General features: G+C 39.6%; 1 protein-coding gene across 10 annotated transcripts in view; it reads left to right on the forward strand.

Moving 5' to 3' along the window:
- The window catches only part of LRRC1 (leucine rich repeat containing 1), a 102,980-nt gene that overhangs the window by 11,216 nt on the left and 75,119 nt on the right, over positions 1 to 16,645 (forward strand). For all 10 annotated transcript variants that reach the window (XM_068937390.1, XM_068937380.1, XM_068937384.1 and 7 more), the window contains exon 2: positions 5,168 to 5,285. In XM_068937390.1, the coding sequence (XP_068793491.1) occupies positions 5,168 to 5,285 (118 nt within the window). The remainder of the gene's footprint in view (positions 1 to 5,167; positions 5,286 to 16,645) is intronic.

Below are 16,645 nucleotides of genomic sequence, written 5' to 3' on the forward strand. Positions count from 1 at the left end.
CCCCTATGGATATTCCTTCAGAGTGGACTATAGATGACTTTCCTCCATTCCTTTTAAAAAAAAAAAAAAAAAAAAAGGAGGGGGGAGGGATGAAGAATGAGGAAATGTTTGCTTTTCCCTCTTCACATTTTCTGTTCTCATAAACATGGGGAATGTGTTTGTATGAATGTCATTATTAAACACTTCTCCAGGAAGCAGGAACACCGGAATGCTGTGCTTTTTCTACCTTAATGAGATTTAAACCCTTGTTCTCCTCACAGTGTCCTGCATGTCAGCCTTAAAGGTTGGGTTTCCCCTCTTGTCTGGCTGAAGCTGTGCAAACGTGCAGACAAAAAAGCAATCTTTTGGGGGCCCAAAACAAATCATTCTGTAGTCTAGTAACTAGAGACTTCAGTGGAGAGGTAGACTGTGCTGTGTCTGTTGTGTTGTGAAGTTATTTAATGCACTCTCTTTTTAGCTGTTTTGTTAGACTGCCAAAAACAAGTTGAAGCTGCTGCTCCTGTTTGCCTCAGAAAAGACATGACTTTTTCTGAAGTCTTTCTGAGGCAGTATAAAAGGGTTGGGGGACAGACCGATTTAGTGTCTTCAATTATCCAGGTACTGAAAGAAGTCAGGTAACAGGTCAGGTAAATGGAAATGCATAAATAAAGTGAAGGCTTTCCCATTTATTTTGTTTATGATGTAGGAGAAGAAAACGAAGCCTCAAGTAAGATTTGAAGCAGGAATGCAAATAAGAGTTAAACTAAATTTAAATTACTGTGTCACTTTTTAATTCTGAAATGTGGAAAACGTTCTTAACCGGTCAGTTAGAGGTTTAGAAAATGAGTGAAATAATTAGAGGTGATTTAAGAGTCAGGGCTAGGTAGTGAAGTGTATCTTGAAACTTACTTACTACTGTTTGAATATAATACTAAATACCTTAAGAGCTGCGACAGCATGCATGAGTTCAAAATCCTTATTGGTGTCTAAAGGAATCTTGACATAAGAGCAGGTATTCAGAAATTTTAAGCGCGTCGGCAAGAGCTGAAGTACCTGCACCAAAAAATAGTACATTTCTGTCCCGTGATAGTACAACTCTGAAAGCACAGTTAATTTCAGTGTTCTTACTTCTCTCCCTCCCATTCTTACTGCTGATGCTTATGCTGCCCCATCTTAAAAATCAGGCAGTGGATTTTTTTTAGAGTCTCTAATCTTGTTTTTCTTCACTGCTGGTAGTCACCTTTTTATGGGAAGATTTTGTTCATGACACTAAGCTTTTGGTTATGCTAACTATGCCAAAATGGGTTTGTAATTTTGCTTTGACATACCTCTAGTGCTGAGAAGTCGCTCCTCAAAAACAGCTTTATTTGCAGGTATTTCATGTACCCTCCTGTGGTTTTGATTCCAGTTACCTGTTGCTTTCATCTATTTCTCTTGCCTTTTTTTTTGTAATCGTATTATTCGGCCAGGGTTCTTGTACATTAATATTCTTACTGAAGAAGTGGATCACTGAAAGAAAGCTAGCAATATGCATTGTTTTGTCCATTTGCCCAGCCAGAAAATCGTGAGTTCTATCAATCTGACTAGGTTGGCTTAGTTTTTTTAACCTCTTTTTTTTTTTTTCTTCAAACTCAAGAGTGCCAGTTGTAATGCAATTCTAAAAACAAACAAACAAGAAGTATGGAAAATGAAAACTGGGATCATTATCTGTCTGCACTTTTCAGTGGGTTGCTCACTCATCTCTTCTTTTTCCTTCCATTGGCTGACATCAGTACAGTTTTGACAGAGAAGGTTTTTAAAAAATAGGTGGTTGCGTAGAGGAGAGACACTTGATTAGTTTTCCCGTGAGAGAGAGGCTATATTCAAGATGTGTTCTTAGGAAAATCACATATGAGAAACCTTTATAAATTCTTTGATCGCGGGAAAGCTTCATTTGGAGGCTGGAAATGGCCAGTAAATAGAAGGTTGTAGGCTTCTTTAGTGCTGATGTTCATGGAATTATTTGTATCATTGAAGCATTGTTTAATTAGGCTGGCTAAACGGAGCAACGTTAAAAGTGTTGCCAAAATACTTGCAGATAAGTTGGTTCTGCAATCGAAACCGGCTATTACAGCGTGCTGGGTGGATGTTCTGCTCTAGTCTAGGTTGAGCTAGACAACAGCTATTGCTATATTGCACTTGGGTTCCTGTCAGAGCTTTTCAAATAGCAGCTGCCCTCTCTTTGTTATACTAGGAATGTGTTTATGCTTAACATAGATTTAGAACATAACAAATATTGGTATACATGTTTACAGTTGTTGCACTCTGTTCAGTATACTCTTAATTCTTCTTCTTCCCTGTGGTCTTTTTGACAGGTAAAACAAATTTGGCAAAAAGGAACTGCTGTTTGACTCTCCAGTAGCTTGTGAGAGTGTTAACAGTGTGCCTTGGAAAAGAAAGAATAACAACTCAAATGGGAGTAGGATCCACTAAGCATGCAGGAGCAGTTTAGTTTCGTAGTTTAAAGGGAAAACAAAACAAGAGGCTCGAAGGAGTGCTGTTCACGTAACTGCAGCTTACAATTTTATCTAGGCAATGGTGTCATTCTTTTAAAATTGTTATGCAAATAGAAAACAAGCTTCCAATTAATTTTTCCTTTAAGTAGCCTGTTACAGAAACAGTAATGTCTTTAAATATTATGTGATTTGTTTTCTTGTTTGTTGCGCACAGGTGTGTTGCACGTTCAGTAAAAATATGCAACACTGATGGAGGGTGAGGTGAGAACTCAAACTTCCTTAGGGATGCCTACCTCTTAATAGCTTTTTGATGACCATTTTGTATTTCAGTCAGTTGTCTTTCAATCATGTTCCTGTTTCTCATCTTGCTCTTCTCATTTGCCGCTGTAAAGTATCTCTAGCAAGGACAGCTATTGCTTATGAGAAGATTTGCATTAGAACATCAATATTTATAACTGTCTTACAGTTTGGCAGCCAGAACTGACAGAGAAAAACTATACAGTGAGATACCTTTTCAGCACTTTTTGCCAAATACTTACTTTGAGCAGCGTTGGCATGCAGATTGCAACCTTTTCAGTTGAGTGGACTCCTACTATATTTTAACAAAAGTATTTTTATGTCCTTTTTTTAAAGCTTCTGATGGATTCTTAGTTTAATCATATTAACAAATATTTAGCAGAAGGACTGCCTTTGTTTTAGAAGATAAAATAAATGTGTCAATGTAATGAAAATATGGTTACAGCTCTTGTGAGGATGAAGAAGGATTAAAGAACCTCAGATTTGTGGCTATTTTAGTTGTAACGTGTATTTTTAGGGAGCCTGAAACTTGGAATTGTGAGGGGTTTCCTCTTCTTAAAAGTTCAACTCCTCTTTTCTCAGAGGCCTTTAATTCGTTGCAGTGGGGTGGGGGGGGCATTCTGATTCAAAAACACGCCTTCTCTGACTGTTGAATATTTATAAACTCTTCAAAGCTCCATCCTTTTTATTCGCTGCAAGGAATCTATGTTTTTGAGAGAGAACACATTTATTTCAGTTGTGTTTTATTTTTCTGTGGCAAGGAACAGAAATGTATACTGAAATAATGGTGCTGAGGTTGCAGAATCTTGCACTTAAGACTTTATAATCTTGGGCATAAGACACTCAAGCCAAGACAAAACCTATATCATAACACAGATTCATCAGACACTGTTTTTGCCTCGTGTCCCAGTAAGATGCCTGTCTTGCTGCCCCTTTTTACACCAGTCTAGCATAGAAATGAGTGACATTTAGAGCAAAGATTCCAGCACCTGGAGAAAAAAAAAAAAAAGGAAGGATGGAGGTACTAAAAAGATAGGAGCCCAGATGATCAAACTTAAACAGATATCCAAAGCTTGCTATCACCTTCCTGTTGCCCTGAAAGCTTTCTGTGGAAGAAACGCTGAGGTTCATGCATGCCCAGGTGTCTGTAGGGAATGAGATGCACCGGTTCTAAGCGCCGTGTAAAAATGCTTGTGCAGTCCAGAGATGCAAAACTCAAAATTTGAGGAGTCCAGGCGGTTACAGTCAAGACGTCACGTATCTAACAGCATTGAGTTGTGCACGGATCCCTGCCATCTGCAGCCTCTTTCATGCCAGTGCCGGTGTGGAAGAGGAGGAGAGCTGTGGTAGCATTGCCTCTAGTTTGCCAATGTAGTGCAGGGTTGACGTGCCTTGCAGTGCCTGAGTCCTGTGCAGCTGCCTCACAGTTCAGATGCAGCTTGCATGCTTGGCCTGTATCATCTGATGGCTCTTTTGACCCTGGGGGGTGTGAGGTGCTCTGAATCCATAGCTGGGGGAGTTGCTGAAGTGAGCGTGCTGCTCCGCATTGCATGAGCTGCCTGCCCTGGCTGCAGCCTACTGAGCAATTGTCACATTCTACCTGCAGGCCCTTTTTGGGGCAGCCTTTCTGCTCATCTGAGGTGTGCAGTCTCTCTCTGGTTGCTCTTGGACAAAGACTGCAGAAACAGTGGCTGTACCTACTCGAGAGGCTAGAGAACCTTACCGTAGAGACGCATCTGGGTTTGGTTCCTCTTCAAGCTGGGAAGACTTGAAATTGTGTCCTGCAACTTTCATTAGTCCTTCTGAAACTGGGCCACCGTACAGGCAGGAACATGAGATTTATGAGGCCAGAAAAAGAGAAGTCCTGAGGGAAACTAGCTCTATAACCTAATTGGTTATTGCACTTGCCCATGAAAAAGAAAACCTTCACAACCCCTCAGCGTGGCTTTTCTGGATCATCCTTTAGAAGTGTTTCTCTGTATTAACTTCCTAATGAGCCCAGGTGTGTAATTAGGATGCTTTTAATTACTGTGCTGGGTAGCCTCACCCCATTAATAATTTTGAAGCAGGCACTCTGGGTTTCACTATTGTGTGTCTGCTGTGATCTTTAATAGCTAACTTTGCAGTTGCCTTTTTTTAAAACAGATTTTCATTTTAAGTAAAATACAGATAATAGTCTATTTCCATGTAAAAATTAAAAAAAGTTGTTTATTCTGTTGCGGTTCTGAAAGAAGTCTGAGTCTGCATAACTGATTCTAAGCAATAACTTCAATTAGCCCAAATCTTGAAAGCAGCCTCCAGTAGACCTTTTATAGTGTGTTGTTACTTATCCTTTATCATGATTATATGCGAATTATATGAAAATTTTCTGATGTGAATTTTTTTTTTTCTTTCAGCCTTTCTTCCAGCTTGTAAAGTTACGGAAACTAGGACTTAGTGATAATGAAATCCAGCGACTCCCTCCAGAAATAGCTAATTTCATGCAGCTGGTGGAACTTGATTTATCTCGAAATGGTAAGCTAAAAAGTTAATGTTTCATTCCATACAGTCATATGACATGATCTATCAAACTGTGAGTTCTGTCTCTGAAGTTGCTATATACATGTCCTACAGAAGGCTTTTCTGTGTTATGCATGGATTTGCTTGTAGCTCTGGATGGGGAGGAGAGAAAGAGTAGAGGAGAAGTCAGTGATAAAAATACAATAATAAAATACTGCTTGACTCTAGTTCTGCCTGAGAAACTGCTTTATTTTCAATTTAAAGAACACTTTAAATCCTGTTTTTTATATTTATATCTGTCACACTACATGTACATTTTTGTCATGTCTTGATTTCTTCTTCCAAACTCTCTTAAATGCCTAGAAGTGAAGGAAAAAAAAAATGAGAGGAGAAAGCTCCTTTCTGTGCAAAAAGGGCTGCCCTGGGGGTTAGAAGTCCGGCTTGGGTCCCAGTTCTTCCCCTCTTCTCTCCTCTTTACCTGTGAGTAGCAAGAGACAGAGTGCAGGTAATTCCTGGTTCTGCTTTTAGAAAAAGAATCATTGTTTGCCTCTTGCAGAGATCAGTTCAAAAAAGGATGCTGGAGGTAACTGCATTTTAAAAATTTCTGTTGGAAACTACGTAGGTTTTTCGTTCTGCTGTATTGTTTGCTTTAGTTGCCGCTAAGTGAAAGTGGCTCGATTCTTACCTGTTTTTTGTGGTCTGGTGGATTTAGCAGTTTTGAAAGATGTTCAGGGCCTGGTGGGTCACCTTTAAGCAGCCTTGTGACCCAGTGGTCTGGAAGCAGCAAATCAATGTTGCTGAAGCAGAGCAACTGTCAGGTTTTTTTTTTTGCCTCTTTATATTCAGTGAATTTGCACAAAATGCTTTCTGAGGTGTGATGTAGTGGGGGTGGGAGAGAGCAAGGTTGTGTATGCCCGTAAATAAATGAAGGATATACCAGAGAGTGGGAGAAAAAAACAACTCAAAAGAAAGCCTTACGATTTAGCTTCTCATTGACTCTTGGCCAGCGAAGCATATTCAGTGGCCGCTTCACTGTCCTGTAACAACCTGAACTTTGCATCTTTCCTTTATTTATCTAATGCTTTTAATGCCATCTTTATCTGATGGTATAATTGCTGAAGTGTAACAAGTCTCTAGGCAGTTGTTGAAAAATTTTTGTGAACCATAGAATTTTATACATGTTTACAAAACCTTGTAAGAGAAGAAAACTGAAAAGAAGTACTCTGGGAGACAGAAGAAACACGTCAGTTAAATCATTTTAGCAATATGTGAGCATTAATTGATGCAGTGTTTTGGCTACTGAGTTTGGCTGAGATCGATGCTGTCTGTGACAGACCTTATACAAAAGGAAATACTGTGTTGGCTCAGTAATTCTTTTTGGAAATGAATAACTAGCTGCAAAAGAGCTGATGGATCAGAGCCATATGAACTATTGTCAGCCTGACTTGAAAGTTGGCATGAGAGCTCAACTGTAACAAGAACAGACGGTGTGAATGTTTATGCTTGGGTGGATGCGTATGTGTCATTAGAAGTTACTGCACAAGGAAGTGCTTTCTAAAGTGATGTCTTGGACTAACGCAAGTTTCAGGAAGCAATTTCTTTCCTAGATCCAAAGTTCAGCGTTAATCACCCATTTTATTGCGTTATTTTCTCTTCTCTGTGGTTCATGGCAGAAGGTGACTGATACGGCTTTCCTCTATTTAATCATGTTAGAGTTATTGTATGACTTGACTCTTCAAATTAAAAAAAACGCACCGAGTGAGGTGATACGAGGGTCCATTACGGAAGACGACTGATGTTACTTTCCTCTGTTTAATCATGTTGTGGTTGTCTTACAACTCATTTGGCTCTTGAAATTAAAAGCAAAAGAACACACCATATGGAGTGCTGCAGGGGAAAAGTCTCATGTGGAATTTTGAATATTTACAATTTTTGGTTCTTAGTGCTGTATTTTGAACCCAGCTTCCCATGTGTTAGATTCTCAACGTTCTGAAGGTTTCTTCTGTTCCGTGGTTTGCACTTCATCAGTTGTTTTTCTGCGTAACAAACGGCTTAGCAAAAACTAGGAATCCTTTGTATGCCTTTCAGACACAGAAAAACAGCCCAGCTCTTCAAAATGCAGCATGTTGCATGAATAGGAAAGTGTGATGGTGACATCTGAACTTGGGAAATAAGAGATGATTGTTCTGTATTTTTTATTGTTTTAGCTGTCTGCTTTAGTGCACTAATTGCTTTCAGTTGTGGGCATTCTCTTTCCTCCACAGATTAATTCATTTAGTGATATTTAGTCATATTTTAACATCTTATCACAGGAGGAGGAGGAGGAGGAAGGGGCTTTAAATGAAGAAAGTACTTCCATTTCCCTGTTATTCTTCCTTTCTTGTTACCATGTAATCCTTTGGTCTATGTATAATCATTGAAGCCATGTGAGATGGTCTATGAGCTGTATGGCTGAATCGGTGGTGTACTTCTCTGGAGGTGGGATCTGCTCTTGCAGGATCCCCGCTGACTCTTCAGAGATAGCTCTGGCTGCCTGTGCAATGCAGTGTTCTACACTACAGATATATCTCCAGTTTGTGGGCTCTCAGACAAAAGCAAGCAGGGAAACTCTAGAATATGGCTTTCTTAAATTTTCAAGTATTTTGAAATGCTCAAGATAAGTTAGTGTATTTTAACAGTATGCTACATAGTTCATCTTTTAAGCAGCTTTTGGTTAATAATTGAATATAGGACTATGAAAATGCTTTTAAGTAAAGCTTTACAATTTTCAGCAGATATAAACTCAGTGTTTCTGTCACCTTGCCTTTCACTGTGGGGGTGTCTGGAAAGGGGGTAAGGTAAGAGAGCCTCACTGATGCAGAAGGGGAAGGATTTGGGGAAGGCAGGGAGCCATATGATCTTAAACTTCTCCTAGGTTGTTTGCATATTGATGCTATTTTTTATGTCTCTGCAATTCCGTGTTTTCATGTGGATTTCATCAGAAATGTTCCTACCAGTGCTTCTCTAGTTTCGAGGAGCCTGTTTGAGCAAAGGCTGAACGAGTGATTCAAGGATGGGAATATCAGAGGGCCGAAAAGCTGTGCTAAGAAAACGGCGTAGCAGTGTTGAACGCTTTAAAGGTTATTTGGTGATGCAGTTTATCTCTGCCCCCTACTCTTAGCTTGTTCAAAAAACTGGTGCAACAGGTCTGACCGTACTCCCCCTTCTGGAAACGAAAGAAAATAGGCTCATAGGGTTTCGATGCTGGATGCCTGAGCTTTTGAGTTGCTGGCAAAGGGTGCCTGAGACTCAGGAACTTACTGAAAGTATTCCCTCTAGCATCTTGCTCTGACATACAGAGTCAGAAGAAGAGAGAGTCTGCTGCTCAACTGCTGTGTGTCTAAAACTACTGCTGGCTGTCACAGCCTCCCTCAATTTAAACAAATCCTTTTCCGGATTCTCACAGCATTGGTGAATTGTGCAAGGAAACCGGGTTGCTGAAGCAAATGTACATAGTTAGGCTATGGCTCTAATATAGTCCTGTACTTTGCATAGAGTTTCAGTGCAAGTCTTTGCTCTTACGTGGTACAAGAGAGAGACTGTTCCAGGCAGAATAAGAAATGCCTGTGTGCTCTTTGTTTTCCCATGGCATGCGGGCATTTTCTGGGGCAAGTTCTCAATTTCTGCAGATCCTGTGATTTAGAAAAGAAGCGCAGTCTGAAGGAGGGAAGATGTGCTCAGATTTCTGCAGTTTGTTTTCTTGAGCCTTGGCTGGCACTGCACGTAAGCTTCCTTTTCTTCAAAAATCTGTGCCTCTTATTTGAAAACGCTTCGAATTTTAAAAGGCTCCTACCCATACTGTTCATCCCGCAGAGGTTTTCTGGAGTCACTTTGTCTCCCTCCGTTTCCCTTTTTCTGCACATCCCCTGGAAGCTGAATTCTTCCAGCTTAGGGCCCTGCCATCCCAGACTCATTAAAATGTTAATGACTTTTCTTGTTCTGTAGCTTCTTCAAGACGGGAGGGGTAATACATAAGCTTTCTGTAGTTAATTTAATGCATGCTGATGTTTGGGATTATGTACGTTTTAGCAGACTCGTTGCACTCCTTTTTAGTTCCACTCTTCAAGAAGAAGGTTTTTATTTGCCTTTGGTAAGTATTATGTCAGTGGAGCCTGGAGGATTTATGTTTCTCTCGTGATACTGTATGTGCTTTTAAATGCCCTGAAGTTGTTAACTTAATTTCAACTGTTTGAAAGAAATTGCTACCCACACAGACTTTCTCTTAATAACTTATGTGGTGTGAATTTTGGGGTTTTTGTTTGTAATGTTCTCTGCCTTTTCCAGCCTCTGACAGATTGTTCAGCAGCTTGCTTCACCCAGCTGCTAGCATAATAATAAATCCTTGTATGCTTTCACACTGAAGCGTGGCTGCTGGATATTAGGAACTGATTTGGCATTTCTAAACTTGTGGGCAGGTCTCTTCCCAGGTGCAGGAGTTGCATTTGGATGGGCCCACTGTCCATTTCCCTCCCTGGTGAACTCTAACCTTTTTGCTGGTGTAGAAGAGCCTTTCATGCTTGTACGAATGCTTGCTTGTGTGCTCGCTCTCTGTGCTAAAAACCTGGCAGGCTTCTCTTCTGCTACTCTTTGTTTCCGCTAAACATGCTTACCACGCATTGGGCGTGTAAGCCCATAGCATCAAGGTTATAATTGCTGTATGCCAGCAGATTTTGCAGTTTTGTGTCTGCACATGCTGTCTAACTTGCAGCAGATAGAGGCATTCAGGTTAGCTTTCCCTCTGTGGAAACACTCCGTAACCTAACCTTGCAGTTTGTTCTTGAGTCCAAACCGTGAGTCTCAAAACAGTGAAGAAGATGCAAGTGTATGTGTCATGTAAGAATGAAATGGCTTTGGATGACCTGTGTAGGTGGATTATGTTGGTTCTGTTGCTGACTCCTTCCTTGGCGGAGCTGTGACTCGTTACTTTGTGAACTGAGGAGTCATAGGTTTGCTGTGGCAGCTACTGAAGAAATCTGTGTGTGGGCAGACCTCGTTGAGCCATGTTTGACTCAGCACGATGCTTGATATCAAAACCTCAGAATGGTATTTTATTTGATATCAGTTGTTAGTAATGTTCCAGTTTAAGGCACGCAGTTTGTTACCTACTGTAGGTATAGATTCTGGCTACGTTATATTTTGGGTACTACTCATTTCTGTAGTTTACAGTTAAACTGAGTTTATGACAGCATTGAAATGTAGTTATTTTGGATACAGGTCTCATGACGTCAGGATTCTTCTTCCACAGTTCTGTTGGAACACACTGATGCATTATGGAAAATATGCTATCATTTGTGTGGAAAAAAAGTAGTTAAAGAAGTTTTTAAAAAAAAAAAAAAAAAGCTGCTTCAGGGTTACCCTGAAAATACAGATAAGTCCCACAGAAGCATCCAAACAGCAGTAATGCTGTAGTTTTAGGAGAAGATGGCTGCTACTAAAAGCTAACAGCCTGACCAGCATCCAAAATCTTTGAGGTCAGTCCCTGGCAACTGCAGGCACCCGGTGCCCTGACTGTTCTCTGAGCCCTTTTTTTTTTTTTTTTTTTTAAACCTTTTGCTTGCTTGCAGAATGGATTATATTTGTAGACTAGATATTTTTGTTTTGTTTTGTCGACCTGTATCGTGGTAGTTTCAGAAATCAACAGCAACAATATTTATCCACTCTACTCATTTCCAAGCAGTTTGATATTACTGCTTTTTATGTGAAGTATTCTTTTCAGTTGCTCTCTAACCAAATTAAAAGTCTGTTTACAGGTCCTAGCCATTCTCAGAATACCACGTTCATTACATATTGCACGATGTGTACATTTTATTCCAAGAAACATTTTAAAGCTTCCTTGGAATGGTTTAGAGAACACACTGGAGGTGATGTGTTAGTGTGTTCCTTCTGCCATTTATAGAATGGAAGCTAAAGGAATAGGAGACTGGTTTGTAATCTTTGCTTCATGCTCTACGGTTTCAGCATGCTTGTTCATATTGGTGCATACACACCAATTTCCTGTTTAATTCAGCTATCTGCCATCAGAGACATACCTGTCATCCTTTCTGTACGCTTACCTCCTTTTTGACCACAAAATAGGTAGCGATCCCCTTCTGCCTCTCCCCCACCAAAAGCTGAATATGTAGTGTTTTCAAGCTGGAAATGGTGACTGAGAGGAAAGGTTGAACTCTTATTTCAATTCAGTCTGGGCTGGTGACCCAGCTATTTTACACGGAGAACATAAGCTAATTAGGCAGAAGCATTGTAAGTCTTCTAATCCTATCCTGCAGTTCCACTTGGGCTATTCTCTCTTATCTAACAGCTGCTGCCTTTTGCCTGGTGAACTAACCTCAAATTTCTTTATCTATTGTTGATGCACTTCCACAGCATCTGAACAGAGATGTCCTCCATGAAATCCTTTTCCTCTCAGCGTAGCACCAACTGCACTGACACATTTTCTGGTACAGGTCTGGTGGTATATAGTAAGACTCGTAATTCTGAGAAATATGTGCAAATTCTTGCTCAGTGGGCAAGAAAGAAAAAGACAGAAGCCAGCAAGATGTGCTGTGAAGCAATATGGTTTGCAAACTGACCTTTTTGTTAAAATACTTAACTGCTGGATGATGTTTGTTTGCATTCGGAATTGCTTTATGTCCAGATGAGCTCTTACTTACAGAAAGTATTGCTGTCCTATTCCTGCCATGGTCGCTGCAGATCTGATACAAGAAAGCGTTCTATGGGTGTACTCATGGTAGCCCATTTTTATGAGCATCTAACAATGAAGAGATATCCCACCAGAGACTATTGTTGTTTATATGATGGTAGAGCACTGTTACAGATGATGTTATGTTTGAGCCCCCTATCAGACTAATGACTACTTTGCTACCATGAGGTAACTCTGAAGGTATTACTTCTGAATGACTTGAGATAAAATGGAACAGGAGTATGTATTTTTTGTTTTGTTTTGGCCTGGTGAAAACAGAGTCCTCTTGTTGCACAATAGCAGAGAATAGAATTTTTCAGTTTTCCATTTTTCATTTTTTTTCAAATGGTTGTTTATTGCCCCCCCCTTTTTTTTTTTGACCTTTTGGGTTTCTAGAGTAGTGTGTTTTCTCTTTGTATTGTCTCTTGTCCTTCCCTTGAGGTTAGTTTAAGTCCTGTGCTTAAGGACAGTATCGTATTCATGTCATAAACATGAACTTATGGGATCAGTATGCAGACTGAAGTATCAGGGAAATATGTAATGTGCATTGCAATTGCTTTTAGTTTCTGGAGCACTGCTGAATCCCATAGACTTCTAGAAATTCTTGCGCACTTTAAAGAAATGACATAACAGTTACTTTGTGAAAATATATCACTGAAATTCAAATGTATTTGATCTTTGCAAGACTGAGGAGGAAGAGGTCAGTTTTCTCTGTAGCAGCAGAAGTAAGATGAGGAAAAAAAGCAAGTACTGGCTGTGATGGGGGAGGAGAAGGTAAGTGAAATCTCGTGATGGAATAATCTAATTAGAGAAGTTCAAAAGGTGTTATTCTTAAATGGATTACAGGAAAGTGGATTTTTCTAACACAGTTTTCTATCACAGTATTCTGCTAGATTTTACTTCTTTTTCTAAAAAAACCCTATGCTTCTTTACTTGTATCTAGTAAGTTTGATCCCAATATCTGTTTTCATCCAAATTCAAGAGAAGGCTACAGGTTTTTTTTTTTTTTTTGAAAATATTTACCTTCTTTCACAGGCGTTTGTTTTGTTTTTGAAAGCAGTGGGACAAGTTGGAGACAGAAATCTTTGGCCCCCCTGAAGTATCAGCTCAAGCATTAAACATCAGGCAGTCCATATGGCAGTGACATAATATAAATGCTCCAGTTTCAGGAAAATATAGATTACAGCTCATGAGATGCCAGTCTATTAGAGTAAACAGCCTTTGTTAGTTCCTGTGTCCACAGAGTTGCTTGGGATTTTTCTTCAAGAAGATTAGATAAGTTGACTCTGAAGTTATTAAAGAATTAATCCAATAAATCTATAACTTTTGCTGTTACAACACTTACACAGTATCTATGACCCACAGCTACATAGGTAAAATACTCGTTTATATATAGATATAAACTATAACTATAAAAAAAATATATTTTTCGTGCTTCTCAAACTAAAAGCATTAAATTTCTGCTAGCCTTGAGGTCCAAGACAGAAATCCTTATAAAAATGTGTCGTAGTCTTGTTTAACTCTTCATTGGCGCTTACAGTAAAAGGAGGTGGGAAATCTAAATGACTTGCCTAACTCGGGCTGTTCCACTTAAGTCACCTGCAACTATTGTTTCCTTATGATCTAATCTCTGTTATCTTTTTTTTTTTTCCCTCCTCTCTTTCTCTCTTCCCCCCCTACTCCTCTCCCTCCCCCCCACATCTCTCATGTTTACAACTTGCAATTCATGACGCCGGCCTGCTGGTTCTTTCTGCAGCTGTGAATGACTGTGGGGGTCTACCACATATCAACTGGTCAAAAAGCAACTTGTTTTTAAGTCCTAACTCATTTTTCTTTTAAGTAATACCCCTACGGTTTATGTATCCATGAAACACAGCTTTATGGGAGTTTTTTCTTTCCTGCCCTTATCCTCCCTTGAAAAGGGGAAGTATAGAAAAACAGTAGGTTGGAGGAAGAGATACACTTACCTCTCTTCAATTTCTTTTTCATTATACATTTCTTGGGGAAAAAAAAAAACCAATCCTGAATCTGTTTGTGGACTTTCCTTAAAGCGGTAAAGATGATTCTTCGTAGAGCTAGGATATCTTTTATATTTTGTATATTCTCAGCCTCAGGATATACAAGCCTCAGAGCCAGAAGAGGGAAATATAGTATACCTGTACAAGAACACTTAATCTCAATAGACTTTGCAGGAACAGTGTGACTCCTGACACATTGTGTCCCAGAAACTGTAACACTTTACTGAAAGAGGTTGATTATTTCAGCCTTTGGCCTAGCAGGAAAGCCTTCAAGCCTATCAAATCAGTATGTATTTCATGACCTTAATGTGGAAATGGAGGCAGGGACTCTCCTCCCTCCATCGCTCCCTGCAAAGGAAGCACAGCTGTGGGAGCTGCACTTTAACCACTTTGGGTGCGGTAGAGAGCTGATGTTGACGGCTGCGAGGCAGGCTTAGCAACAGCCTACTCGGCCCGCTCAAGTGGGCTTCTCAGCTGAAGAGCCCTTTGCAAAGACGAATAAATAATATTTGCAGTGTAAATTCCTCGCTGTAAGGCGTTCGATTAAAGTGGAGAGCTTCCCCCTGCTGAGATCAGAAGGCCGGGGAGAGGATAGCGGGGTGGGAGAGCTTTCATGGAGGCAAAAGTCATCCTGTTCAAGCCAGGCTTCCCAGGCAATGGATGGAGGACAGAACCCCCTTGGAAACAGAGAACCTCTGGATTCCTAAATCACTCGAGCACTGCAATGTTTAATGATTTGATAGACTGGCTGGACTGTTAGTGTGTATATATGGTAGACTGTACAATATATACTTTAGCATATGTGCGGGAAGAGGCAGGAGAAAAATTTATTGTGTGTTGAGTTGGATATATGAGATCTGCCTCCTTTCTGGTTATCTGTCTCCTGCTGAGAGATAATGCTGCATGGATTCACAGACCTCAAGTCTGGTGTGGGCTTAGTGGGTATAAATTTGGCATAAATTAATCAGCTGCTTAATAATAAGTTACCTGTCCCTAGTAAATGAAAGTATTTGGCTGATATTGTATATACCTCGTAGAAAGATCGAAAAGATCTGGACTGTCTAGATCAGAACTGTTCAGTGCAGTTTTGCTGGGGTACACAATGTACCAACTTCAGCCCTCCTAAATGTGTTGAGTCCTCCATGTTGTTTTCATAGCTGGAAAATACAACTATATGCAGCAGTCGCTCCCTGAAAGACTCTTTAACACCGTAAGCTCACCCTCAGGAATATGGCAAATCTCTCATGTTTGAAACTTTAGCAAGGTTTTTTCAAAAACGCTTCTGAGTTTGAGCTACAGTCCACAGTAGCTCTAGTGTATTAGTCCTGTTGTAGTCCAGCTGTTGTTATCTTGATATCGACTAGATATTGGAAATTTTGTTGGCTATTCAGAACGGTTAAAGGATGCTGACAATGTAGTTTTTGGGTAAGCAAAATAATATTACCGGTTCTTGAAATTTGATATAAAATGCGGCAAAATGTGCTATATAAAAGGTTATATTGTGTTTAAAATGAAGGTTATTTTTTCCATCTCCCTCCCACCCATCGGAAGATGGAAAGAGGGGATTTTACTGTTGTAAAATCTTTAACAAAACTGGATAAGCACTAAACAAAAGGGTGTGGTTTCTTTTTTTTTTTTTTTTTGTTCAGACAGTACAGAATTTCCTAGGGTCAAACTTATTACCTAAATCACTTATTTGTGGCTTGCCTAGTTCATTAGGTCTGATCAAAAATTCTTGTGCAAACTAGAATAAACATCTGAAGAGGCATCTTGCGTGGAAAAAAGCATATACCGTCTTATACATATGACTACCAAGCTTGATTTTTTTTTTATCCACTTCTGCTGGCATAACTTCTTTTTTCTGCCAGTATATTTATATTGTCATACGTCATAGGGCTTATGCTTGGTTTATAGCTTTATTATGAGCAATGCTGCACAGTCTGTGTGCCAGGACATCTGGGGCATCATGTAAATGCAGAGCATTCATCAGTGCATAGTATTAGAAGAATCCCGAATATTTAAGTAGGATTTGAGTTGATTTTCCAGCTGTGGCGAGAAAAGTATTGTACCTTACTGCTGCTAATATTGGCAGAGATGTATGTGTTAATGTCTGTAATAAAATCTAGTAGCAAATAGTAATGGCAAAAGCTGTGTAGTCCATTAAAGGACGGAAGGACTTTTTTATGTGTTTTAATATCCTTCTGGACATGTTGCATTTCAGCTGATAATGGTTCGTAATAGAAGCATTGACATAATCTCCTCTACTATAATAATTACTCCAGGATTTTTGTTAAACGCTTAAATGCTCCTTGCTTTTCCTATTCCGAGTTCATTTATTCAAAACAATATTTCAGTAGATTTCACATATAATGCTGAAGTATCTGCTCTTAGTTGTATTTTATCTGAGAAATCTTTTCAAGATGCCTTGCAACTATGCTTTAACTTACTAAAAGGATAAATATCCTTATTTTGGAGAGTTACACTGAACTTCTGTCTGTCCTTTGTCTAGCTAGGTGGAGTAGAAAAGTGAATGGTGAAAGTATTAATGGGAGGAGGAAAATGCACTCTATGTACGAAGAAAAGGCTTAACACAGAAATGGAATTTCCCTTCCTTGGCTTGTATCTGCTCCTATTTCGTT

This window comes from Struthio camelus, chromosome 3 (assembly GCF_040807025.1).
Source record: "Struthio camelus isolate bStrCam1 chromosome 3, bStrCam1.hap1, whole genome shotgun sequence".
NCBI classification, from domain to species: domain Eukaryota; kingdom Metazoa; phylum Chordata; class Aves; order Struthioniformes; family Struthionidae; genus Struthio; species Struthio camelus.